The sequence below is a fragment of the Callorhinus ursinus genome, unplaced genomic scaffold (genome assembly GCF_003265705.2).
Source record: "Callorhinus ursinus isolate GAN/ISIS: 27379988/994484 unplaced genomic scaffold, GSC_fseal_2.0 scaffold71, whole genome shotgun sequence".
Lineage (NCBI taxonomy): Eukaryota > Metazoa > Chordata > Mammalia > Carnivora > Otariidae > Callorhinus > Callorhinus ursinus.
The window spans coordinates 4,981,918-5,008,996 of NW_027397133.1; the positions used below are offsets into that span (position 1 = coordinate 4,981,918).

The 27,079-nt window shown below is 55.8% G+C and overlaps 1 protein-coding gene across 2 annotated transcripts; it reads right to left on the reverse strand.

The window, feature by feature from the left end:
• Positions 1–699: 699 nt before the first annotated feature.
• NECTIN2 (nectin cell adhesion molecule 2) lies at positions 700–27,079 on the reverse strand. Of its 2 annotated transcripts, XM_025849920.2 has the most exons (9): positions 26,759–27,079; positions 16,310–16,705; positions 13,341–13,637; positions 12,388–12,505; positions 11,768–11,916; positions 5,233–5,386; positions 2,710–2,773; positions 2,484–2,570; positions 700–1,809 (listed from the first exon to the last, which is right to left on the reverse strand). In XM_025849920.2, the coding sequence occupies exons 1-9, from the start codon at positions 26,847–26,849 to the stop codon at positions 1,543–1,545; spliced, it is 1,623 nt and encodes a 540-aa protein (XP_025705705.1). In that variant the 5' UTR covers positions 26,850–27,079; the 3' UTR covers positions 700–1,542. The 2 variants fall into 2 exon arrangements, with proteins under 2 accessions (XP_025705705.1, XP_025705706.1); XM_025849921.2 differs by lacking the exons at positions 700–1,809; positions 2,484–2,570; positions 2,710–2,773; positions 5,233–5,386 and adding an exon at positions 7,456–8,140 and having other exon boundaries at positions 26,759–27,073.

The following is a 27,079-nucleotide window of genomic DNA, read 5'->3' on the forward strand; positions in this document are numbered from 1 at the left end:
TTTTGTTACCCATCATGCCTTCTGTTCCCCGCCCCGACTTGCGTCACTGCGGCTTCTATCTTTGGCCCATTCATTCCGCTCCCATTACCCAGCATGCCTCTGCCCCATTCATTTCATCTTCATTTCCTGAACTACCCTTAGCCCATTTCTGCCTGTTCACTTCCATCATCCTTCTAACGCTTCTTTAATTAACCATCATGTTTTGGGTCCATTACCCATCATGCCTGCCGGCCCTGTTTCTCTGTTATCCCTCTGCCTTTGGCTCATTCATTCGGTTCTATTACCCATAATGCCCTGAGTTATTACATTATTCCTAATTTTGCCTTTGGCCTATTCTTGCCATTTATCCTTTAAACCCGAGTCCCTCAAACTGGATTACTGCCATTTCTATCTTTGTTCCGTTTATTTCCGTCCGTCACCCATTAGACTGCCGTTCCTTGTCATTAACCACCATGCGCTGGGCTCCTCCCCCTCTCCTTCCATTATCCATCATTATGTTTTTTGTTTACGCATTTTTGCTCATTATCCCCTCACTTAATTTTTTTATATCTTTGCCCGCCCCCCCTTTTTTTTTTGCCTGTAACCCATCTTGACTTCTAGCCTACTGATTTCCTTCAGCTCTCCGCGCCCTATTTGTTTCCCATCATGTCCCACCCCCATCCCCTTCGCAACCCACAGAAAACACAAGTTGACATCCGGTCAAAGTATAAACTCAGATTTTGTAGGAAATGCTGTATTACAAAAACAGTATTATATCCCCAGCCTCCAACCTCCCCCCACCCCCTGCTGGGAGATGTCTGGGTCCCATCCCACTGGGCAGGAGTAAAAGGACTCAGTAGCTTCAAAGTAACAGCAAATTCTTCTTCCAAGGCTGGGGCCGGAAAGGCACACCGCATGAGGCTTACCCCATCTAGTCCTGGGCTGGGGCTTAATTCCCTGTAGACAGGAACTGGGGTAGTGGGGGCTCAGGGAAGGGTCTGGACCCTGAGACTCCTGCCTGCAGGAGGGAGGAGATGGGGAAGCCTTGGGCTGGGGAATCCCTTTCCTCTTGTCTTTGGGGAACAGACAGGGTGGGGAGGGGTGAGTGGGGCTCTGCTGCCTGGAGGGCTCAGGTCTGAGCAGCAGGGTACCCCCCCGACACCTACCCCGGCAGAACTATTGGGATTTTACTGCCCGAGGACAACTCGGAGGTCTGGGATCTTCTCTGGGATTTGGGGGGAGTCCGGAGATGATGGGACATGAGAGGTATGATCTAAGGTCACAGTCTTAGAGGAGTCCTTGGGTCAGAGGTTGTGCAGGAACATACTCCCCCACCCCCATGTGAGATAAGGTTACCAGGTTTCTGTTGTCATGGCCGGTTTCTCTGGGTCAGAGATCATGGATTAGAGATCATAGTGGAGCCACCAAGGCAGAAGTCACAGATGAGATGCATTTTTGTGTGTTAACTGACCGTGGCCTGGCCAGAGGTCAGGGGGCACTAGATCCCGGGCAGAAAGTGGAGGGATCAGAAAGTGAGAGGTGAGAGGCCAGGGCCATGGCAGCTCACACATACATGGCTCGGGACATGACAAAGCCTTTGCTCTGGTAGGAATCAGAGGGGCTGGAGTAGGACAGGGCATCATAGATGGGGTTGATCTTATCTAGATAGTCTTCCTCCTCCTCTTCCTCGTCCTCTAAGTCCAGGGAAACGCCCTCCACAACAGGTGGCCCTGGAGGCACCAGGATGGGGGACCCCGGACCCGTGGCCCCCAGGAGCAGGGGCCCCGAGCGCTCTTCCAAGGTGGGCAGCTCATGATATCGAGGCATATCCTGGGGGCAGGGAGGGAAAAAGAGCCCAAGGTCATCTCCTGTGCATTACACAGGATCCCGATCTGCCCCTTCAGCCCCAAATCCTGACCATCTCCTTATGCCAAACCAGACCCGACCTCATCCCTTGTTGGCCTGGGTGGAAACTGCACTAGAGCAATGATATGGCTTGTCTCCAGCTCAAAGCCCAGAGCCTGTCAGTCCTGGGCCTCTCCTTTGTCTTTTGATCCCTGACCACAAGCCTTTCTCCATGAACCTTTGACTTCAATCTTGACCTCAACTACTTAACCTTAAGCCCTAAGCCCTAAAGAGCTCCTTGAACCTTGATTTGTCTCAACTTTAATATCTGACCCCTGACATTCAGTAGATCACGGAGGGGAATAACATTCAGTTTTGTCTCATTCAGTTTTGTCTCATCTCTGGGCACGGTATCTGGCAAATGTAGATGTTCAACCAATCTTCACTAAGTGGCTTTAACCTCATGTCCTTTTGGACTTTTTCAACCATGATCTCCCCCACTGAATCCTAAACACATCTCGGTGCTCTGAGCTCGGACTAGAGATACAGCGCTGGCCTTGAGTTGTGACCTTTAGTGTTTGACCTTTTATGTCAGGAGAGGATCCTTGGCCCTTAAACCCAAACCCTAAACGCACCCCTGCCTTCCCCCGAGTTCTCACCTGCTCAGCACATGAGACGCCAGCATCAAAGTAGGGGGTCTTGAGTGGGCTGTGCTCTGAGGCTCCAAGAGTGAAGAGCTGGGAGGGCTGAAGGGAAGGAAGAGGGGCAGGTCAGGACCCTCTCACAGCTGGCCTCTCCCCACGAGTCCCCCCTCCTAGCCCCGGCCTCAGTGGGGAAAGGTAGGTGTGGAGGTGGGGGCATCTGGGCTCCGGGGTAAGTGCTTACCATCTCAGGCTCCTTCAGCTTCGCCTTGGGGGTTGGTGGCTTGTATGAGGGAGGCCCCTCCAGACTGTTGGGTAGGAGGTAGGTCAAGTGGAGTCTCAGACCCAAGAAGCCCTCCTATCCAGATGCTCTTCCCTCTACCCAATCTCCCTTTCTGCTGTGTCGTGCCCCCCCGCCCCAGGCCCCCTTGCCCAGCTAACTCCTATTCATCCCATGAATTTCTCTTCTTCCAGGAAGCCTCCCTGATTCTCCAGGAGGATTAGGGACTCCTGATATATGGTTATATCTAGCTGTTCTTCCTTTTTGGGGCACTTACTGAGTTTGTATTTGAAATATTATTTCTGATATCATTCAATAACTATCCCACTGTGAGCAATGTGAGGGAAAAAATGAGATCTGTGTCCTCAGCAGTGTTCTCAGAACTCGCTACGAGGAAGTCAGCAAGTATTTGTTTAAAAAATGAACAAGGGGCGCTTGGGTGGTGCAGTTGGTTAAGCATCCGACTCTTGGTTTCGGCTCGAGTCGTGATCTCGGGGTCATGGGATCAAGCCCTGTGTGGGGGTCTGTGCTTAGTGTGGAGTCTGCTTGGGATTCTCCCTCTCCCTCTGCTCCTCTTGCTTATGCTCTCTCTCTCAAATAAATAAATAAATCTTCGTTAAAAAAAAAAGAATGAATAAATGAAAGGCTTTCCTGGCCTTCAAACTATGTTAAAATTCCCTTGTTATACATACCCACAGACCAGAGCATCCTGTACACATCATGATGAGTGTCTACTATGTCTCCAATCCCCAGCTCAGATGTCACCTCCCCCAGGAAGCCCTCCCTGACCCTCCAGGCTACATCAAGTGCCCCCTCTGGCCTCTCACAGCTCCCTCAGTTTTTCTAGCCCATCTCTGCCACTCTCTAGGGATGGGTCTGTCTCCCAGGAGGGCAGGGCCAGGGCCATCTCAGGCACCACTAGCTCTCAGCACTGGGCTGGGCATAGGAGGTTGAGAGCAAGTTGTTGGTTTAAAATGACTAGATGTTGGGTGCCTGGGTGGCTCAGTTGGTTAAGCGACTGCCTTCGGCTCAGGTCATGATCCTGGAGTTCCAGGATCGAGTCCCACATTGGGCTCCCTGCTCAGCAGGGAGTCTGCTTCTCCCTCTGACCCTCCCCCCTCTCATGTGCGCTCTCTCTCTCTCATTCACTCTCTCAAATAAATAAATAAAATCGTTAAAAAAATAAATTGACCAGATGTTAAAGAGAGTGGGTCAGAAACTTCCTTGTGCATCAGAATAACTCAGGGAGCTTGTTATAAGTACAATTTCGAAGCCCTTCTTGTAAAAGTTCTGATTCAGTAGGTTTGCTGTAAGCTCGGGAATCTGCATTTTTATTTTTATTTTTTTAATTTTTTTTAAAGATTTTATTTATTTATTTGACAGAGAGAGAGACAGCGAGAGGGGGAACACAAGCAGGGGGAGTGGGAGAGGGAGAAGCAGAAGCACAAGCTCCCCACTGAGCAGGGAGCCCGATGCGGGGCTCGATCCCAGGACGCTGGGATCATGACCTGAGCCGAAGGCAGACGCTTAACGACTGAGCCACCCAGGCACCCCAGGAATCTGCATTTTTAACAAGTGTCCCTACCCCTGCCACACACACACACACAGAAACACACACACACACATACACACTGGGTAGTGTTACTTCAGAATCATTTTGCCCCCCAAATGCTCACTTGATGGATGAATTTCAGCAAGTGATTTCAGCTCTCTGGACCTGTTTCCTCTTTGATAAGATGGGTATCATTAGTTCCCTGTGAGAATTTCTGTCTCCATGCTGCATTTATGTGTGTGAACACTTTAAAAATGTTTGTCTCATCATTGCATTCCTAACCTCTAGGGCTTGGCCCTGAGCAGGTACTTTCTGAATACTTGTTGTATCAATGAACGGATGTGAAACTTCATCAAGGTCACCCATGTAAAATGCATTTCGCCAAGCCTGGCACGTAACAAGTGCCCCACACAGAGAAGTGTGGCTAGTTCCCCCCCCCCCCCATATCTAGGCTCCTATAAGAGATTTTAGCGGGGCACATGGCCACCTAGAGTAAGGACTACATTTCCCAGCTTCCCCTGAAGCTGGTACACCATGTGACCAGGTTCTGGCCAATGGGAAGTGAGGCGAAGTGACGGGTTCCCTTATAGGACAGCTCACTGCCCTCTATTTGTCTCCCCCCGCCCCCGCAGGAATGGGGGCTCTGAGGCCAGGACAGCTGTATCTGGTTGTCAAGTATGCAGACAGTGCTAGAAGTATGGGGAGCCATCTTGGAATTTGAGTGAAAGGAAAGTTGAGCAACAAGATAGCAGGAGCCTGGGCTCTGATGGCTTCACAGAGCACAGCTATCATACCCACGCGTTACGGGAGACAGAAATAAACTCTCCTCTACACCCCACTTAAGTCAGTTATTTGGGGTCGCTCCCCCTACCCCCGCCCCTTGGGCTCCCCGATTCCGGGACCCCTCCACCCACTTCTCGGGGCCCATCACTCACTCGTCCTCCTCCTCTGCCCCCTGCAGCCTCTGCTCTTTCCGCTGCTGCCGGCAGATGAGGATGCCTGTGGCGACCACAGCGGTAGCAATGATGGCAGCAATGATGCCCCCAATGATGCCACCCGTGGCCCCCGCGCCTGCTGTGTTGGGGGTCTCTGCAAGAAGAGGGACAGCGTAAGGGGGTCTCCGGGAGGAAGCCACAGCTCCTTATTCCCTAAGTCATCACCCACCTGCCTACCTCCTCTCCCTAGTCCTTACTGAGGCTTTGTTGGGTGCCAGTGGCGAACAAAACATATAGAGGCCCCCGCTCCCATGGAACATCTGTTCCAGCTGGGCAGAGAGACCTGGAGCACAGAGACGAACACAACAGCTGACATGCCAGGTGGCAGTGAGCGATCGAGGGTAAAAACGTAGAGTGGGGACGGTGGTAAGGAAGTGACAGAGCGGGGGACCCCAGGGGTTGTCAGAGAGAGACTTACTATGGGGTGACATCTGAGCAAAGAGCTGAAGGAGCGGGAGGGGGTGAGCCACGAGGAAATGAGAACATTCCAGGCAGAGGAAACAGCCAGTGCAAAAGCCCTGAGGAGGAAGCCTCCTGTTACTTTGAAGGACCAGCAAGGAGACCGTGGGGCCAGAGAAGTGGGGGAGAGGAGGGAGAGGAGGGAAGGGAGGGGACGGGGCGGAGCTAAGAGGCACAGAAAGGTGGGTGTTCTGGAATCGGGATCAGAACCCTTCATTCCTCACAGGGAATGGAGTCATCCTGGACAGAGGGTGTGGCTCCTTCAACCTAACAGGAAAAGGAATTGAGAGAAGCTGTGGCCCCCTGGGCCTTTCGGTTGGAGCCCTCCTCGCTCCCTGATGTCACCCGTTTACTTGCCAATTTCCACAATACACTGGGAGCTCCGAGGGGCACGGCCTGGCACACGGTTGGTGATGGCCAGATGTGCAAGGAGGGGCCCAGCGCCAGTGCTCAAGGACCTACCCCGCGCCAGACTGTCCAAATCCCCGCCCCTGCCTGTTGGCGCTTCCCTCCCATTTTGGGGAGGAAGCATGGGGGACCCGAGGGGGGTGATGAGGAAACTGCACTTGTGCAAAAGCCTCACCCACAGGCTCCACTCTCTGTCAGCCCTATTGCTCAGAGGAGGAGATACAGTTGCCTAGAGGAAGAATGTCTGGGTTCCACAACTTCCTGCTCCACAGCCTGGTGGCCTTGGGAGGGCTTCAGAGTTGGGGGGACAATGGTAATTGCCGCTCACTCAGTCCACACATAGCCATCCTGACGACATGCCCTGACGGGGGAGGTGGGGGGGGGGGGGGGGGGGCCTCTTGGCACCTGTATCTCCTCCTTTGCGCCGGAATAATAAGAGGCCATCAATTCTGGTGGGAAATGAATGCCCCAAGCCCCACCTGGTGGCTCGGGCCGGCCACCCCGGTGCCCCCCCCTGGTGCCCCCCACCACCGCTGCTGGACCAGAGGCAGCTCCACCTGTGTCTTAAGAGAGGGGGCCGTGGAGGGCTCAGGACAGCAGAGGTGACTGGGACGAACCCCGGCCCCCTCCCACTCCCGTCCCTCATTCCCAGGCCTGGGTTTGGGAGATTTTCTAGTGGGCAGCAGGGGGAAGAGACACAGAGCTGCAGCCCTTCCCCCTCTGAATCACTGAAAAACCCCTTGGGATCTGGGCAAGAGGAAGAAGGCTGAGAAACGCCACTGTTCTGTGTCATCAAGATGGGACTCTTCTGGTTCCTTAACACCTCCACCTGCCCTGTATCCTCAGGGCCCAGAGAACAAAGGGGGCCTCCCTCCCTCCGGAGATCCTCAGCAACGGCAGAAGGTCGAGTTTGAGCTTCGCCCCCTCCCCACAAGGGCCCAGGAGTCCAGGTTCCCTATCCCGTTCTGGGGAGCTCTGGGCTCTCAACAGTTTGGCTATCCCCTCCCCCAGAAAGGCAGCCTCAGTCCTGGGACACCCCCCCCCACACACACACACCCCAAGTCCAACCTTCCCAGCCTCTAAGCCCAGAAGCCAGCGACCCACTTCCTGGGTCGCACTGGCCCTGGGGGTCTCAGGCATCCAGTATGTCTTCGAATGATCCAAGTAGTCAGAGCCCTCCCTCCCCTCCCCTGGCCTCCCAGGTCTAGCCCCCAACAGGCTCCCACCCCCTGGGACCTAGCAGTCCCTGTCCCACCCCCCAGTGAGGGGGTCTGATGTATTACAAGACACCCCCGATGTTTTCCTCCAAGGCGTTTATTAACTCCTGAGTGTCACGGGCCAGGGCAGGCCGGAGCCAAAAACAAGTTCTCTGGGATGGGGGGGGGGGTCCTCTCTGGGTCCCCATGCAGCCCTGGAGACACAAGTCCAGTGTGTGATTCCAGCCCCCTCCCAATCCCGGGGAAGTGGGAGGGAGCATTTGAGCTCCAGTGTCGTCCAGAAAAACGAGTCCAACCAGTCTGGAACCCTTTGGCTGGCATGGCTGGCTCTGTTTCTGTGTCTGTCTGTCTGTCTCGGGGTCACACGTAAATTGCCCGCCGTGAAATGAGGGAGCCGTCCAGCTGGGACTCCATGTCGTCCTCGAGAGCCTTGGGTGGAGGCAACATGAGACCTTCCTCCGCTTTCTCCTCCTCTTCCTCCTCTTCCTCCTCATCCTTGCCATCTGGCTTCAGGGGACCAGGGGCGCTTGGTGTCCAGAAGACGGGGCCCCCATTCCCAAACACCTGAGTTTTTGGATCGTAGGATCCTCCAAGGCTGTCTCCTCCTCCTCCGCCTCCTCCTCCAGGGCTCTTCCTCCTCCTCCTCACCCTCAGCAAGATGAAGGCCAACGACCCCCCAGCCAGAAGCAGCAGCACCAGCAGTGTCCCCCCCACGGCCCCCCACACCACCGGCCCCACGTCTCGGGGCGAGGCCCGGGGTGTGTCTGAGGAGAGAGAAGGAGGGGATGAGAGAGAGAAGGGGAAACAGGAGTTCAAGAGGCAAATCTGTGGCTGGGGGGGCACAGGGCACCACAGGGACAGTGACGGCAAGACTGGGGGGGGCGACTCTGGGCAGAAGATGGAGAAGGTGGAGGGTGAGGGAGAAGCCGTCTGTTCTGTGCTACGCACACTGGGCACTTTGTTCTGGGGGAGGGGGGACTGCGGCGGCGGGGGGCGGGGACGGTTTGCCGACCGATGGCCCCCAGATGTGTTTCCTTACACCTGCATGGGGCTTTTCAAAAATTAAACTTGCAAACATTGCAAAAACCAGGCGATTGCATAAAAAAAAAAAAAAAAAAAATCCAAGATTCCTTTCAGGGAAAAAGAAACTCAGATCGGGCCACACCGATCTCTCATCTCCACTTGGCGATGGGCAGTAGCTGAGTGAAGACTGGCTGCTTGGGTCGGAACAGGGGTTCCGCCCTCGGCCACCTGGTCACTGGCCAGGACCCCGTAGGCATCTGAGTTTGCGACCTGCTCGGGACGGGCTGGGGTGGTTTCTCACAAAAGCTCTGAGGTTAGAGTCATGGAATCTTGGGTGGATCCAGCCAGGAAGAGGCAGAGCTGGATTTGGGCTCAAGACTGTCAGATTCCAAAGCCCTTTGGACTTGAGAGAGGGAGGAAAGAAGGGGGGCGGCCCTCCTGATAATCCTCCTCCCTCCTTGGAAGGGGCTGGGAGCACCTGGTCCAGGCAATGTGGCCTCCCTCCTGTCTGGGCCATGTCCCCAGTTGTGGAAAATGGGGGCTCATGAGGCCCACTGTCCCGCCCTTTAGGCCAGTGCTCCTGGCAGTGGGCCAGCAGCTGGGAGGGGAGGGGTCTGGGGAAGGTGGAGAAGGAAGCCAGGGAGTGCTAGGGGTCCAGGGGGCGGGGCAGGAGAGAAGAGGGAGGGGGGTCTGGGCCCCACACCCAATAGACATTGAAGCAGTTTGAACCTAGAAGCATTTTATACACGCCCCTTCCCCCACCCCCGCATGCGGGCCCTGATGGGGAGAAACGGGGGTGGGGTGGGGTGGGAGGGGGGAGGAGTCCACTTACACCTAAAACCCTCCTCCCCACACCCTGCAGAGGGGCTGGGACCCAAGCTCCTGAGGGCACCTGTTTCTTTTAAGAGTGGTTTTCAAATAGAGCCATGACCCCCTGGGCTGTCAAATCCATTTAGTGATTCACAAGGAGCAGTTAAAAAAAAAAAAAAAAAAAAAAAGGTAGAATAGAAAAAGTGTCTCCGAAGTAGGAAGGGTAAGTACTATTTTGTGAAACATTTTTTTCTGTAATATACGTCTACACCGGTACACTGGTTAGAGGCATGACAGTTTTCTTGGTGGGAATGCCCATCAGTGACGTCTGGGAACCTGTTTTGGCGCATGCTGGAATGTTTATCTGCATTTCTGGAGGTGGTATTTTGGAACTGGTGGGTGTGTTCACCAGTCTGTGGGTCAGAAGTTCTCCAAGTCTCCCTGAGGCGATGTCTAGCCTGTGGCATGACCTGTGTACCTATGGCTTCGCTAATGTGAACCCCAAACCACGTGTCTGCGACCACACGTCTGGGTCTGGGCGTGTGTGGGAATGTGATGAGTCCCTGAGACCCTCCGGATGTGACTCAAGAGGTGGGAGTGAGGGGCACCTGGGTGACTCAGTCAGTCAGGCGTCTGCCTTCTGCTAAGGTCATGATCCCAGGGTCCTGGGATCGAGCCCCGCATCGGGCTCCCTGCGGAGGAGGGGTGTTTTCCACAGGGCTGAACCTCTCTTGGGGGGGGGGATTCTGTGTGCTCCACTCCCTGCTGCCCCCCACCCCCCACACACACCAGTTCCTGACAGGGCTAAATATGTGTTTTACAGGGTGAATACTGATGAAGGGCTTAACTTTGAAGCTGGTCTGTTCTTGGAGGGGGTGGTTTCCAGTGGGGGACATCTCTGGGATTTGTGGGTGTTTTAAAGGGTTTTAGGGAGGTATCCATGTGTTTGTGGTTGTGTATCCCTGTGATGACCCTTAGGTGTGGCTGCATCTGTATCTTAGAGGCTCTGCCTCTTTACAGATGCCTCCTGACTCTGCATGGGGAGACCAGTTTCTCAGGTGTGTATCTGGGATAGATGGATTTCCAGTCGGGCATCCCTCCTCTCTGGGTGTGTCTTCAAGGGCGGGGACGGAGTCTTATTCACCATGGCATCCCCAACATCAAGGAGAATGCTCAGCAAAGAGGAACCCTCAACAAATATTTGTCAGATGACGATCCGTTGAAAGCAGCGGGGTTTCTGGAGAGTTTCTGCGGGTGTGCACCTCTGAGGACGTCTTTGCGGTTCTTTGTCAGGATCTGCGTGTGAGTGACGGTTTCTGTGTGTGGAACTGTTGCTGTGCGGGTTCTCCCCCGTGTTGGCACGTCTGCGTGATAGTGTCTCCCCCCAGGGCTGTGTGCGTGTGTGTGTACACGAGTGCAGTACAAGATTATGTCTCAGGAAGGGGATCTGTTTCTGTCTGTCTCTGGCCATGGCGCCCGTCTCCAGGTGTGTATGGGTGTGTCTGTCCTCACACTTATGTGCGTTTGTCTTGGGTCACATTTCTGAGGGGGGCCCCCCTCCTACCCACCAAGGCCACTATTCCCGGTGGTGTGTGTTTGCGTTTGCACAGGTGTTCTGCAAGGATGGTGGCTCTGGGCGGGTGTTTCCAAGAACTTTTTTTTTTTCAGCTACACGTGACATCTTGGGGGACTCTGGCCGGGTGTCACCTGGCTTTGTTCAGTGCATGTGCCCCTGCTCTCTGGGGGGTATGTGTTTTGGTGACAGTGGGTCTGAGTGTGCGGGTTGTTTTGGGTGAGTTTCTGTTTTGATTCCGACGTGATCTCAAAGCACAGAGTATGTTTCTGGAGATGTGGCATGCACATCTGCCCACTAAGACATGAAAGGGACTCTGTTCCCAGCCCTGGGATCCCCGTGTCTGTGTCTCGGGGCACAGAGCCTCCCTCCAGATGTGTGGGTCTACAGTTGTGATTTCGACCCCATTTCCATCAGCCGGTGCCACAGGCCTAGTTTGGCTTTGTTCTTTTCCGCTCCTGTCTTGGGGCCCATGTGAGTTTGAGTTCCTATCAGGGAGACTCAGAGAACCTTCAACCCATAAACACATCAGCCGCCATTTCCAAAACACCCCTTCTAGAAACACAAATGTCCCAACTGATGCAAAAACTGATTTCCTGATGTGACTTGACCGGCACTCACTATAGGAAATCAGTATTCAAATGCGTTTGTTTGTGTCTGTCTAGCTGTCTGATGTGTCTCTCCAACTGGAGCCCGGGGCAATGTCCCTGGGTCTCCTCCTGGAGACCCTTTCCACGCCTCTAGTTTCTAGAAAGCCCCCAGCAGAGGCCTCACCCTCCTGACTCTTCCACCAGTCCTACCCTGTCATCTCAATCCGGATCCCACCTGGGGGCGAGAGAGAAGAGCCACACTGACCTCCTTTCTCATTGGCGAGGCGGGTCTGAATCCCTCCCCAGGCCGGCGGCACAGCCTCCCCAACATGCCCCCCCCGAGCCCCCAAAGGGAGGAACACTTGGGGAGCTGACCACCTCCAAGACCCGCTCACCTCGCACGAGGACCACCTGCTCAGCGCGACCCGTGCCCACGGCGTTGGTGACCGTGCAGATGAACGTGGTGTTGACCAGTTTGTCCACTGAGTGGATGATCAGCTGGGGGCCCTGGGCTACTGCGGAAGCTGGGAAGATGCCTGCCGTCCTGGAAGGTGTGGGGGTCACCGGAGGGGGAACATCAGGGGAGCACAAGCCTGATCCCCGATGACACAGCCTTCAAAAATCCAAGCTCCAGGGACAAAAAACTTAATGCTCAGGACCCGACACTGCTAGCTCTCTCCTTCTGGAGACTCTTGGGTTCAGGTCCCTGGTGCACCTCCCTCAGACCCAGGGGTCCTGCCTCTGGCGCCTCTTCCCTCAGATCCAGGGGTCCAGGCCCCCAGCCCCTGCCTCCCTCAGGCCCAGCAATCCTGCCCCCGGCCCCTCCTCCCTCGGACCCAGGAGTCCAGGCCCCCAACCCCCTCCTCCCTCAGACCCAGGGGTCCTGCCCCCGGAGCCTCCTCCCTCAGACCCAGGAGTCCAGGCCCCCAGCCCCCTCCTCCCTCAGACCCAGGGGTCCAGGCCCCCAGCCCCCTCCTCCCTCAGACCCGGGAGTCTAGGACCACCCCGGACTCACGTGCTCCAGTCATAGCCTGTGGGCTCCGGTTTGCTGCGGACGTCACAGCTCAGGGTGGCCTCGCTGCGGCCGAGGTACCAGTTGTCATCGTAGCCGGAGATGGAGACCTCAGGGGGGTCTGGAGGAAATGGGGAGACTCGCTCAGAGACAGGGAGAGTCCCAGAACAGGGGATAGGTCAGCAGAGAGACGGGAGTCCTAAAGAAATGAGGTGGGTCGGCATGGCGGACCCATGGAAACTGGGACAAATCAATTTGGGCTACGCCTGCAGAGGTGAGACAGACACCGTCCAGGGATGCCACCTGGGTCGTTTCGAGGGAGTTATTGTTCAGTGCGGGGAGGGTCTGAGGGGGCCACAAAGATAATGCCTGTTATTTCTGCCACGCCCGGAGCAGATAAAGGAATTGGTTGAACCGCAGGCGCTGCCTGGGGAGCTGGCGTGGAGAATGCTGAGTTGGGGGCTGGGGTGTGTTTGGACGGGGCGAAGAAGAGCTGGTTAAGTTACGCTCTGGCCAGGTCCATGGGGTAATATTGGGGGTGTCGATGGAGACAGTTTGTGTAGTTTGCTAATTTCCTTGGCACAAATACTCCCCAGTGGTTGATTTCAAGCTGTCGATATGACTTCACTGGACGTGGCATTGGGACAAAATGCATAAAATTGGCCCTTGTGAACCCATTCCAGGTTACCACTGATGGTGGCAGGAAGGAGAGAGCCTAGCGAAGCTGGTGTAGGCACGGAGGGGGTACAGGGCATAGACATCACCCAGGGGAGCAAGGAGGGGGTACAGGGTGTAGACGTCGCCCAGGGGAGCCAGTAAAGACAATAGGCAGGAAGGCAGTGCCAAATTTGGCCCAGAGGGCTGATGCAGACAACGCTCAGGTAGAGGGTAGACAGTGCCCTAGAAAAGCCAGTGTAGACAATACTGGGGATGCGCTCACATCCCGACACACTCACAGCGTACAGAGAGGGTGACAGGCAGCAGGATGGGCTCCTCAAAGCTCTCGTGCTCCACCTTGCAGGTGACCTTGACACCATCTGCTCCGCTCAAGGGCACCAAGGTGAATCGGCTGGTGACAGTGACTGTGCCGGGCACAGGCCCTGACATCTGGCTCTCTTTGGCCTCCCCGTCCAGATGCGAGAACCAGGTGATTCGGGCGGGGGGGCGGCCCCCCTCGGAGACACAGCGGGCCACGGGCACAGGTTCCAGGCTGAGCGTGACTTCCTGCGTTTCGGCGTGGTTCTGGGGCTGTGCTGGGGAGAGCAATGGAGGGGGTACGTCACTCCTCACCTGAGGTCCTTCCACGGACACCTCGGCAATGGGGCTGAGCAGGGAGGTCCCGACCACCGGGGCTCAAATCCCACCTCTGCTGCTTAGCAGGTGCCTGGCTTTGGGCAAGCCATTTCCCAGCTCTGTACCTCAGTTTCCTCTTTTGTAAAGTGGGGAGAATTAAAATGCCCACCCCGTAGAGCTGTTGGGCAGATTAAATTGATATAAAGAGCCCTCTGGACAGTGCCTGGCGCTCCCTATGCTAAGTGTGCCCCGTGATATTATTCTGTCTGTTCTCCTCTGCCAGAAAAGCAGAGACAGTGTCCAAAAGCCTGGAAGAGGCTGAAATTTTTTTTTTCCCAAAAAAGCCAAAGCAGAATAATGCAGTTCAAAGGTCCAGCTCAAAAGGCCTTCCACTTCTTTCCTGTAATCACCAGTAGATGGTGGTGCCAGAAGTGGGATAAAGGTTGTGGAGATTCTTAAAGCTGGAAATGTTTTGCCCTTTTCACCCATCTTCCTGGAAACCATGGAAAGATATTGGGAGGGAAACAATACAACGTCCCTAACAACTAACCTGCAATTTTAACCAGACAGTCCCGAGTTTCTGCCTCACGGCTCTGGCTACCTTGTGGACCTCTCTGGGTTTCTCCTGAGCTCATCAATGTGGTACAGCCCGCCCCTCCTTCCCTCCCTTCCCCCCCTCTTCTGCCCTGACTGCCAGAGCCTCTCATGGGCCTCCCCACATCCTCCCTAGTCGCCCACCCATCTGTCCTCTGACCGCTCTGGGCACATGCACGCCCCTCTCAGTCCCTGCTCCCACCCACCACAGGGTCTTGGCGACCATGTGCCTGGAGGGCTCTGGCCTCCCTTCTCCTTGGCTTGCGCTTTCTCCTCCTCCAGATCCAGGCTTCACTTCCTCAAGGGAGCTTCCCTGACATCTGACTCTCCCTTTTAGGGGCAGTCACGTCACCTGCTCCTCCGTGAAAGCAGAGCTTTGGCCGTTCTGTCCTGTGCTCCTGCCCCAGGAGGTAGCTGGTGGGAGGCAGGTGCCCCATACGTATCTCTTGAACAGAATGCATGATGGCACAGGGAGTGACCTTTGCAAGGGGTGGTGTGGCGGAGATCTGTGCTTTGAATTATGGGAAACAACTGGGGTTTCAGGCTCCGTTAAAAAGGGAAGGCTTTTCCCAGGGACAGTACAGGGTAGGCTACTCAAGCCCTCTGGGGCTGAAAGAGGGAAGATTGTGTCCAGCATCATGTGGCTTCTGGGACGTTGCCGGGGGAAGGTGGGATCCCAGGCAAATGCCCAAGATTTAGAAAGACATAGGATCTTTCTTAAAAACAAAACAAAACAAAACACCAGGAGGCTTTTTCCCACCCACTTCTCCCCACCCCCACTGCGTCTGCCCTCCGTGAAGTCCAGCTGCCTTGCCTCTCTGCCTAGGAGGCCCTCGCAATCTGTCCCTGTTGGTTTTCCTGCCCCGTTGAGGGGTCACTCAAGCCCCGGCCACCAGCCTCCTTTCCATTCCTGGAACACGCCGAACTCACTCCCACGTCCTGGCTGTTCCATATGCTGTTCCCTCCCTGTGTGCATCCATTCCTCTGCTTGAGGACACGCGTCCACGGGTGACTCCTTACACTTCAGGACTTGACTAAGAGGCTCTCGCTGTCCGTTCTGTCTAGAAGGGACCACCGGGTCGCTTCCTCCGAGGGAGGATCACAACATCCTGGTGTTCCCTTTGTTTGCTAATTTGATTATTCCCTGGCATTACCTCTAACATATTTCCAAAGTTCGACCTCTTCTTGCTACCCCAACTGCCTCCACCTTGGTCTCGTTGCCATTACCTCCTGCCCTGTGGTCCCCGAGCTTCCACCCTTGCCCCCAAGGTGCAGCCAGAAGGAGCCTGTGGAAACCAAAGCCAGATCACAACTTGTCCCCTGCTCAGAACTTCCCATAGTTCCTGTTCTCTCAGGGCGAAAGCCAAAGTTCTCATGTGGTCCATGAGGCTGCCTGTGATCCGTGGCCCCCAACATCTTCTTGACCTTGCCCCCTCCTACCTTCCCTTTATTCCCAAGTCTCTGGCCACACTGACTTCCTTGCTCTTCCTCAAATGCGCCCTGCCTCAGGGCCTTAGCACTTGCCATTCCTTCTACCCGGAATCCTGTTCCCTTAGATAGCCCTACAGGGCTCCCTCATCTCCTTCTAGTCTTTGTTCAGATTTCACCAGGCCTCCCTAGCCAAAATTGTAACCTGCCCCCCTCCCAGCTTCCATAGCACCTATAACCACCTGACTCCCTCCTATTTTTCTTACTGATGTTATTTACTCTCTGGTACCCCCTTATTGAGGTATACGCCCCAGTAGGGCAGGGAGCTCTCTCTCACTCACTGCTTTACTCCTAGAGGCTAGAGTAGTGCCTGGCACATAGAAGGTGCTCAATATAATATATTTCTGTATGCCTCGTGGCCTGCTGTGTCCTCAACTTGCAGGACAGAGTCCGACACGCAGTAGGCGCTTAACGGATATTTGCTAGTTGACTCAAGACCACAGGGAAAGTCAATATTACAGCTGCAGCAGAGAGAGAAACGGATCCACAAGGGGGCTCAGCCGCATGACGCCTCTCCCACTACCCTCCCCCCACCCCTGCCACTGCTCACCTATGGCTCTGAGCCAGGTCACCCCCCGACTGGTGCCACTGGGGAAGGTGGCAAACTCGCAGGTATAGTTGCCCTCATCCTCCACTGTCAGTCCCCGGAGGGCCAGCGTGGCATCCCGCAGCTCCATTTCCGTGCCCTGCCTGGTCCCGGGGCTCTGCCCGGCAGTGACAAAGGACAGTCGCTCTTCGCCAGGCTTTGGGCCGCGGAAGCTGGGACCGTAGGAAGGGTGGAAGGCGGCCACGCTCTTGCTGACCCCGGCTGCGTCCACGTGCAGCCACGTCACCTGCGAGACTCGGACTTCAGGTCCTGGAGACAGCAGATGGCACGGCAGCTGCACGGTGGCCCCCAGGTGGCCCCGCACCTCGGGTGGCACTCGGACTTGCACATCCTGGGCCCCTGGAGAGAAAGGGGAGAGAGAGCGGTGGGTGGGGGGAGGATCCAGACGCCTCCAGGCCAGGCGGGGCCATCACTGAAGGGCCCCACTGGGAAATGCGGGCCCCAAATGCCACGCAGGAGGCTTCGTGGGGTCGCCGTTCCAGAAGGGCCATCCAGAAAACAGATTTTGAGGAAAACTAGGGATATAGGAGTCTGGACTAGATTATGGGCTGCTGTGGAATTTTCGCTAATATTCTTTTCATTTTTTTTTTTTTTTTAAGATTGTATTTATTTAGGGGCGCCTGGGTGGCTCGGTCGGTTAAGCGTCTGCCTTTGGCTCGGGTCACAATCCCGGGGTCCTGGGATCGAGCCCCACGTCGGGGTCCTGGGATCGAGCCCCGCGTCGGGCTCCCTGCTCGGCAGGAAGCCTGCTTCTCCCTCTCCCACTCCCCCTGCTTGTGTTCCCTCTCTCGCTGTGTCTCCCTCTGTCAAATAAATAAATAAAATCTTAAATAAAAAAAAAGACTGTACTTATTTATTTGACACAGAGTGAGCCAGAGAGCAAGCACAAGCAGGGGGAACAGCAGGCAGAGGGAGAAGCAGGCTCCTCGCTGAGCAGGGAGCCCAACATGGGGCTCGATCCCAAGACCCTGGGATCATGACCTGAGCCGAAGGCAGCCACTTAAGCGACTGAGCCACCCAGGCATCTTAGAATTTTTCACTAACATTCTTAAGCATGGTGATTCAATTGTAGGCATGCAGCATTCCTGTGTCTCAGAAGATACAGGGCTGCACCATCATGTCTGCAACATACTCTCACATGGGTCAGCAAAACCAAAACAAGCTACAGAGAAAGCCATGAAGACAATGTGGCAAAATGTAATCCTATGTGGAGTCTGGCGGGAGAGGGGGAGGCAGGCTGCTGAGCTGTTCTTCCAACATATACCGACCCGTATGTTTGAAAATTTCCATTATAAAATGTTTGGAGAGAAAAAAAAAAAGAATCCCCCTCAAAAACAAATCAATAGAAAAATAAATAAGCCTATCACAAAATAAAATTTTAAATATTTACAGTGTGAGGGCAGCCTTCACTTTTTTCTGCACAGAATTGTACTTTCTCTCACTTTTCTAGAAAACCTACAGCCCTCTTAAACCATCTTTTTTTTTCTTTTTTAAGATTTTATTTACTTGGGAGAGAGTGAGCACAAGGGGGGGGTGGAGCAGAGGGAGAGGGAGAAGCAGACTCCCTACTGAGCAGGGAGCCCGACGCGGGGCTCGATCCCCGGACCCTGAGATCATGACTTGTGCTAAAGGCAGACGCTTAACCAGCTGGGCCACCCAGGTGCCCCCACCTTTTTTTTTTTTGACAGCTTTATTGAGATGTCTGAAGTGTCCAATTCAATGACTTTTTGTATATTCACATGAGTTGCTGCATATAGTGTCCGTCCCTGTAATTAATTTTAGAGCACGTTTATACTTCCCCAAAGAAACCCTGTACCCATTATCAGTACTGACACCAGTGCTTTGTTCTCTTTTTACAGCTGAATAATATCCCATTGTCTGGATGCACCATGTTCCCTTTATCCACTCATCAGTGGACAGACACTGGGGTTCTTCCCACTTTTTGTTGATTATGAATAAAGCTGCTATGAACGTGTGCGGACATATTTTTGTGTGAATGTATATTTTTTTCTCACTTTTTTTTAAAAAAGATTTTATTTGTTTAGGAGAGAAAGAGAGAGCATGCACGAGCAGGGGGAAGGGCAGAGGGAGAGAGAGAGGCGGAGAATCTCAAGCAGACTCCTGGCTGAGCGCAGAGATCCCATGACCCTGGGATCACGACCTGAGCTGAAACCAGGAGTTGGACACTTCACCGACTGAGCCACCCAGGCGCCCCTTGTTTTCTCACTTTTAACAGAAACCAGGATGAAGAGGAATGTTGCTCTGTTGCGCAAGGCAGGACAGCGTGGGGACTGAGGGCAGACTGCCTGGGTTCGAATCCTGGCTCCGCCATGCACTGCCTATGTGACTTGGGGCAAGTCACTTAACCTCTCTGTACTGTGGTTTCCTCAGCCATAAAATGAGGATAATCATAGGGCCCACTTCTGAGGGGTTGTTATAAAGATGAAAGACTATTTGTGGAGCACTTAGCACAGGGGCCCCAGGAAATAGGAGATCAGGGTTTGTTAAATAAAGGCCGGCCAGGTAAGTATAATTACAAGTGGCTCTTGACATTCAGCCTCGAGGTGGGTCAAGGGCACATGCCCTGTCGCAAGGGGTGCCAACGGCTGCCCAGCTGTCTTTGGCCAAGGTGGGGGGAGGGGAGCGGGTGCGGCCACCAGGCCCCATACAGGAAACCCAGGACGCATTAACAGGAGACCCTAATGAGAGGGTCCCCGGCAGAAGGCCGTCCCACCAGAGGGGCCAGTCCCAGAAACTTTTGGAAAGAAGCCATTGGTCAAGACCACTGCGTAATAGATATACCACCTCATGGTATCACCACACATGTCCCCAGACAGCCCAAGAGTTAACATTTTGGGAAAGGGGCCATCTTCCCTTTGAACCAGCCATGCTGCAGAGTGGGTTGTCACGGGCTTCCTGCTGGCTCAGTCCCTCTCCAGGTGGGTGACCATATTTCTGAGCCTAACTTCCTGCATCTGTAAAATGGGGATGTTCAAGGTACCCCCCAGGGCCCCCTGTGAGAGTTCCATGGAATGATTTGCTCCCATCAGTGCTTGGCAGGGCCTGGCACCGGTGAGTCAAATAGGCCGGTAGCCGCCTGCCGCAGCCCAAATCCGCCTTTGCTTGTACTTACTTTTGGCCCACAGAGCATTGTTTCAAACATGAACTAGCACTCAACAATCTACTAACCCACCGTGGGGTCTGGCGATTAAAGGTCAGACAAAAATCAGGATGCGGGGCTCCTGGGGGTCCCCAGTTGGGTGGAGTGAAGGAAAGGCTGCTTCTTCCTTCAGGGGCCAGCACCCTTGTCCCACCTGGCCTCCAAAGGCACTGAGTGTGGGACAAGGGTCCCCAAAGACTCTGCCCCTTTCTAGCTGGGTGAGGAGGGACGGGCGCTCTGTCAGGAGAAACCATCCGGCCTCGTGAGCTCTGGAGAGAGCCAAGTAGGGTGGGGCCAAGGACTTAGGTTCTCTCCTTTGAGGCAAGTGGGAGCCACTGAGGGTTCCTCAGCTGAAGAATGACTAGGCTTAAAGCAAGGGAACCCCAGGGCAGGTGGAGCTGGACGGAAACCTGGCCAGCCAGCAAAAAGTCCTGACAAGGGCTCAAGAGAGGAACCTAGAGGTTAAGATGGAGACTGGTTAGAGGGCAGGAGATTGACTGCTTCTTCTTCTTCTTCTTTTTTTTTTTAAAAGATTTTATTTATTTATTTGACAGAGAGACACAGCGAGAGAGGGAACCCAAGCAGGGGGAGTGGGAGAGGGAGAAGCAGGCTCCCCGCGGAGCAGGGAGCCCGACGCGGGGCTCGATCCCAGGACCCTGGGATCATGACCTGAGCCGAAGGCAGACGCTTAACGACTGAGCCACCCAGGCGCCCCCAGGAGGTTGACTTCTTGAGGGGGGCTTAGAACTGAAAGGGATTTAGTGGTGGGGGGCAGGGAGGAAGTGGAATCTGCTCCCATCCCACACGGGTCCATGCAAGAAACAGTGACTCAGCAGAGGTCCTGGGTGCTAGAGGGTCGGCCCGAGGACAGGATGCCTGTCTTGTTCCCTGCTGTACCCCCAGAGCCTACACCAGGGTCTCGCCTGTAGTAAGTGCTCAATAAACACCACCGAACGGGGGCGCCTGGGTGGCTCAGTCGGTTAAGCATCTGACTCTTGATTTGGGCTCAGGTCATGATCTTAGGGTTGTGAGATTGAGCCCCGTGTTAGGCTCAGCGCTCAGCAAGGAGTCTGCTTGAGATTCTTTCCCTCTGCCCCTGCACGTGCGCGCTGTCTCTCAAATAAATAAATCTTTAAGAAATATACACCACCAAATTAGTATCTGGCCCTGTGCCGGGTGCGGGTGCTGCAGAAGCGACAGGACAAGTCAGAGGCTTGTTCTCCAAGAGCTGACAATGTGGTGGGGAGACAAATGTCACACCAATAGGCATCATCAAGGATGCCAGGAAAACCGAAGGGGGCGGAGGGTGGGTGGGGGTAAGAACCCAGAGCCAAGGCCTGACCCATCTGAGGCAGGCTGGGAGGGCTTCCTGAAGGAAACTTAATTCCTTTTCCAGGGAACCTGAGCTCAGGCCCACGGAGCCACACCCCCAACTCTGGGTCCCTGGGTCCCTTCGGGGACTCAGATTTACCATTCTAAGGAAGCCCTTGTGATTGCAGGATGCCTGTTATCTTCTGAGGGAGGCAGCTCTCCCGGATCTAGGGTCATGTCTCAGCACTGCCTGCTTCAGAGGATTAAAAAAGCCCCTGCTTAGGGGGTCTGGGTGGCTCAGTTGGTTGTGTCTGCCTTTGGCTCAGGTCATGATCTCAGGGTCCTGGGACTGAGTTCTGCATTGGGCTCCCGGCTCAGAAGGGAGTCGGCTTCTCCCTCTGCCTGCCGCTCCCCCTGCTTGTGCACTCTCTCTCTCTCAAATAAATCTTAAAAAAAAAAAACAGAACAAGACAACCCTCTTGCTTCTTGTGGGGCAGGCTCCTAAGACAGGTCTTTCATCCCCCAATATTCTGCCCCAGAGAGCCCCGCGCCCCTCCCCCTGCACCCCATTTCCTCTGCAGAGCCCTCCTCCCCATTTTCCACCCTGGACTTTCATGACTCCCTGGAGATTCACCAGGGCAGGGATTCTTTGCCCTGTTAGGCTCACAAGCTACGCCCTCGGTATTCACAACAGGGACTGACTCCCAGTGGATGTTCCACATTCGCTGAATCAATGAGGTTCTAAAATCCTCTGGCTTGAAGATCCGTCGCATCCAGTGGCTCTCCTCACTCAGGAAAGAAACTCAAGCCTTTATAGCAAGCCCTTTATAGCAACCCACAACGCCCTGCATGCCCTCCCCCAATCATCCCCGCTCGTCCTTTCTCACCCAGTCTCCCACCCTCTCCCCTGTGCTCTCCCTGCTCCGGCCACACCGGCCCCCACACTGTTCCTCAGACATGCCAGGCAAGCCCCACCTCAGGGCCTTTGCACTTGTTCTCTCATGCTGAAATGCTTTTACCCCACATGTCCCCACGGCTCTCTCCCTCACTTCCTTCAGGTCCTTGCTCGGCTAGGCACCCCCTGACCACCCTAATAATAACAACCCCCCACCCCCACCCCAGACCCTGCTTCATTTTCCTCAAGGCACCTGATGTGTCTTCCCCATGAGAACATCAGGGCCCAGGGGCAGGGATCTTTGTCTCTTCACTAACGTGGCGCCGGAGCCTAGAATGGTACCTGGCACACTGTAGGAGTTCCATTAATATGTTGAATGAATGAATGAGATGAAGGTGAGGAACAGCAGTGCACCAGATCACACAGGCTGAGGCTAAGTTACGGGCTTGGGCACGACGGAGAGTTACACCTGAGGGGGGTGGGCAGGGTTAGGTGTGTGCTTCTGAAACAGCCCTCAGAATGGGATGGGGCAGGGACGTGGGGGGTGGGGGCTATGAGGAAGAAGGATGAGCCAGATCGGAGGCAAATTCAAAGGTGGATTGGCCGGGACACGAGGCCGACAGGCTGCAGGAGTTAGGGGCACAGGGGTGGGCCGATGCCCAGATGTTCTGTGGGTCAGATGGAGGCACGGGAATTGAAACCAGGGGGATGGCTGGCCTGGAATTAGAATCCTAGTGTCCAGTGTGCTGCTGGGCGGGTGCCGTGCCTGTGCCCTGACCTTGGCTGGGGCGTGGTTGGCACCACAATGGGGGAGAGTATGGCCCTGGGAACAGGGAACTCACTCAGCTTCCCTCATCAGCAAGCCAGACTAGTGACAGCTTCAAGGAGGAGTCAGCCAGGTCCCTGGATGCACTTCCTCTCCCTACAGCCCCGGGCCTGTGGGCTTTCTGGTGGCAGAGTAGAGAGGCGTGTGCACCCCAGAGAAGTAGGGGGCTGGGGGCTCGGACTCCTGGGCTCCTGCCTGGCTGGCTCCTCAGGGCTTGGCTCACCGCCTCCTGACCCATAAACACTGTGACCTGCCCTGTAGGGCGTGGCGGGACTTGAGCAGGCCCTGGAAGGCCAACGTGCTTTGAGCACCGGCCCCAGCTGCTGCCTCAGCCACCTTGCCAATTAATTAATTTCATTAATCACAATGCCCACCCCCAGAGCAGACATCCGGGAGCCGGTTTGGGGGGGATGGTGAGCAGCAGCAGCTAGGATATGGGGCGCTCTGGCCGTGCCCAGGATTTCTGCACCTGCCTCCCTGTCTCCCCCAATCATCTCTCAGATGGCGGTTATCCCTCCCTTCCCCAGGCTGAGATTTCCCTGCCTTTCTGAGGGGGCTTGACCACCCTGAAGGCCTCGCCTGTGGGGTTTGGTATTTCTGGGGGTGAGTCTCTGGGACTGCTCTTCCTGGCTGAGTCCCTGGGACAGAAAGAAGCGCTCCCACACCCAGTTTACACGTGCCCCAAAGATGTTTCCGGCCACGAGACTCTCTGGCCTCCCTCTTGCAGGTCCTGTCACTTTGATCTCCTGTGTTTCTCTCTGCATCTGGTTCCTGAGCCCTGAGTCGGTCCCTCTGTGCCTCCAACTCCTAGGGTCTCTGGTCTCTGTCTCCATCCCTTTCGGTCTCTGCTTTCCGTGTCTCTCACGTTCTCTCTAACAGCTTTATTGAGACATAATTCCCGTACCATCCAATCCACCCCTTGGAAGCTCACAGTTCAGTGGCGTCAGTATATTCATATACTATATACTCGGTGGCAGTATATTCACAGATTCGGGCCTTCAGCACACCGCAGCCCATCTCGGAACATTTCCACTATCCCCAGATCGCCCACATCCTTAGCTGTTCTCATATTCTCTTTCCTCTCTGTCTGACATCTGAGAGCCCAGTCTCCCTGGGTCTGGGTCTCATCTCTGGAATCCAGCGCCGTGCATTGACTCCTGGGGTCTCTAATCTTTCGGGGTTTCTGGGGTACATCTCTCAGGGTCTCTGGCCCTGGGACCTCCCTGCCTCCTAGGTCTCCCCGTCTCTGCCCATCTCTCCACATCTCTGACATACTGTTCCTATGCCTGGGCCATCTCGTTGGGTCTCCCCCCCCCCCATTTCTCAGCATCGCTGGGACATTAAAAATGTAACAGTGTCCCTGGCGGGGCAGAGGAGCTGGCCAGCGTGCCTAACTCCCTGTCCCTCCTATGTGCGCCACTCCCGGTAGCCCCCACACACTGCTGGCCTTGAGGCTCGCCTGTGCCCTGACCTCCCTGGGTCATGACATCTCCATCACTGATGGCTGGGGGCTTTTGGGCTCCCAGCCCATCACCAAACCTCTAAGTCTCTCTCCTTAGGCAGTTCTTGCCTTTATCCTGCCCTCTCTGTCCAGCTCCCTCCCCCGCCTTTCTCTGTCCCTTCTCAGTAGCTTTCTGTCCACCCCTGTGGGCTGTAATTCATTCTCCCCATCTCTCGGTTCCATTCTAGTGTTTGTCTCTGACCCCATCCCTAAATTTCTTTCAGATGCACTCTCCATGGGCTTCTGTCCCCATCCCTGTATCTCTGTCCTCTCTGTGTATCCCTCCCCCCTTCCCCTCCCCCTCCCTGCTCCCGCCTGTGAGCAGACCCACCCCCACTTCGCTGCCCAGTCCCCCTTCCCTAACGCGAAGAGACAGCAGGCCCGCCATCCCTCCCATCCCCCTCCACTACTGTGGGGCTGCCTGGCTGACAAGGATAAGCAGTGAAAGCTGGGGAGGACCCAGCTGGAGGCCCAGGTGGCGCACCCTCAGTCCGCGGAGGCCCAGGAGGGGGAAGGCTGAGGAGCTAGAGGCAGGTAAAGAGAGATGGATGGAGAGGAAAGGGAGAAAGAGCTCTGTGAGAGATGAGAGAGCCAGAGCGGCAGAGACAGGTGAGAAATGAAGAGGGGAGCGATGGGGGGTGGGCAGGGAGGGAGGGAGGGAGGGAGGCAGAGAGAAAAGCAAGGAGCGTAGGCACCAGGATGAGGGGTCAGGAAGGGGGAAGGCCCCCTCCCCAGGTGCTAAGAGCTTCCACATGGGATCAGCGGGAGCTCTGACTCCTCCCAATGGCCCTGCAGCAAAAGGGTTATTCTCTCAGTTTTACAAAGGAGGAAATGGAGGCTCAGAGGCACCCAGTGGAGCACAGCCAAGAAAGGCTCTGAAGTCTGCAGTCCGGCTTTCCTGGGGACTGGCTGTGGACCCTGGGAAAGAGGCTTGCCCTTTTGAAACCTCTGTGTCCCCATCTGCAAAATGGGAACAGGAATAGGATGTGTCTCCCAAGGAGCTCTAGAATCCTCCACGAGATCGTGCATCACGTCAAAGCCTGGCTCAAGGTCAGGTGGGTTTTGAGCATTTCCCTGGAGCGGCAGGTTCTGATCTCATCTCCCTATCTCTGACACCAAGGGAGGCAGTACCCAGCTCTGAGTAAAGGCTGGGATACAACTCAGAGACATGCTGGGAAATATAAGGTCAGAGGGGTAAGCAGGGCTCCCCCAAGACACCCCCCCCACCCTCCCCAGCCCCCGCCTACACTTTCTGGGCAAACCCTTGGTAAACTCCAATATCCAGAGTTTCTAGCTGAGAATAAACAGCCCGGTCACCTGCAAGGGGCGGGGCCAGAACCTCCTTCACCTGTTTCCTCCCAGCCCCTCCCTCCTCTGAGAGCTGCGCCCTCCCTCAAGGGGGCTGAGGGGAATAGGAGGGGGCTGGTGGGCAGAGCGGAGGGAGGGCGGGGGATTAGGGCGGCGGCTCCGCACGTCCCCCTCCCGGCCCCCCCTCGCGGCGGCTCCGAGGACAAGGGCGCGACCAGGGGAAAGATAAGGTCCCGAAACCTGGGAGTCCGGAACCGGGAGCCGGGAGAGCGCCCGCCCCTCCCGCCCGGGTTCAGCTAAAGTGAAACCGGTAAAACTTCCCCAGGGACGTCCCGGCCGACGGCTCACAAGGCAAAGGAAGGGTCCCAGGCCTTGGGACTCAGCCTCTCTTTCGGCCTGAGACACCCCCGACGGAGCTCCAGCTTCCCGACAGAGCCTCTAGTCCTTGATTACATCTAGAAGCCAAGAACGGGGTCCTCCGCCCACATTTTATATCTGGATTTCAGAAGACATTCCAATGTTCACAATCAAATCTGAGGCCCACGGGATAGAGCCTCTTCCACCGCTCCCTCCCCCCCATTTTACCTGGGACCCAGGAGACAGAGCCCCCTGCTCACAATTTGGAACCAAGTTTGAGCCCTGTCTGCTCCCAATTTGACCAGGACCCAGTACACATAGCCCCTAGCCTTCATTCTGCCTGGGACTCAGGAGACGGAGCCCCCAGCCCCTAATTTTTTCTGGAGCCCAGGAGCCAGGCCCCAGCCCCTTGTTTTCTGGGTCCCAAGAATCAGAGCCTTCATCTCCCTGAGGCCCAGGGTTGGAGTCGTTAGGCCCTTACCCAGGTCGCCGGAACTCATCGTTGGCCCTCCGAGGGACCCAAAGTCCGAGCTCCCGGCCCCTCTGGGGGACCTGGACATTTGGCTCCCCGCCCTCAATTCTCCCAAGGCCTCAGACGCCCAGCCCTGGGAGAAGGAAAATGGGGATGGTCTTGTCTCTTCGTCGCGACCCTCCCGCTGGGGAAGGGGGGGGTAAATTCCCCACATGCCTGAGGGGGTAAGCGGAGACGGAACCCTAGATCCGGTTGACAGCTCGGTGCGAGGTGGGGAGGGGGTCGCGAAGACTCGGATTTAACCCTTTTGGTGTTAGAATCTGAGGAAGGGGGAGGGGGAGACCGAGAAGTCCGGTGTAGGCTGGGGAGTTGGGATAAGGAAGGGTGATGGGGGGAGAGGGCTGCAAGAGACGAAAGGGTCGGAGTCGGTGAGGGCCAGCCAGGAAAAGGGCTCGAGAGAGGAGGCTCGGTGAACCGGGGGCGGAGCGGGGAAGGTGCTCCGACTCGGAAGGTGGGTAAGGGGTTGGGTCCGCGCGGGGGGTGGGCGTCTGCGGTTTCTCACCGGTTTCCCGGAGCAGCAGCAGCAGCAGCAGCGACAGGAGCGGCAGCGTCGGCGACGATCTCGACGGCGGGAGGGCTGCGGCCCGGGCCATGGGGGGGCCCCGGGAGGGACTGGGCCCGGGCGGGGGCCTGCGGGCCACTCCGTGAGCGCCGATCCGCTGGGCGGTCGAGCAGGTGCCTGAGGGGCTCCGGCTCCCGGCCGGTTCCCGCCCGCTCTACTCTCGCGGCTCTGCTCTCGGGGCCGGGCTCTCCCCGCTCGGTGCCCCCGGCCCCAGGCTTCTCTTGGGCAGCTCGGACTCGCTGACGTCACAGGACCCACCCC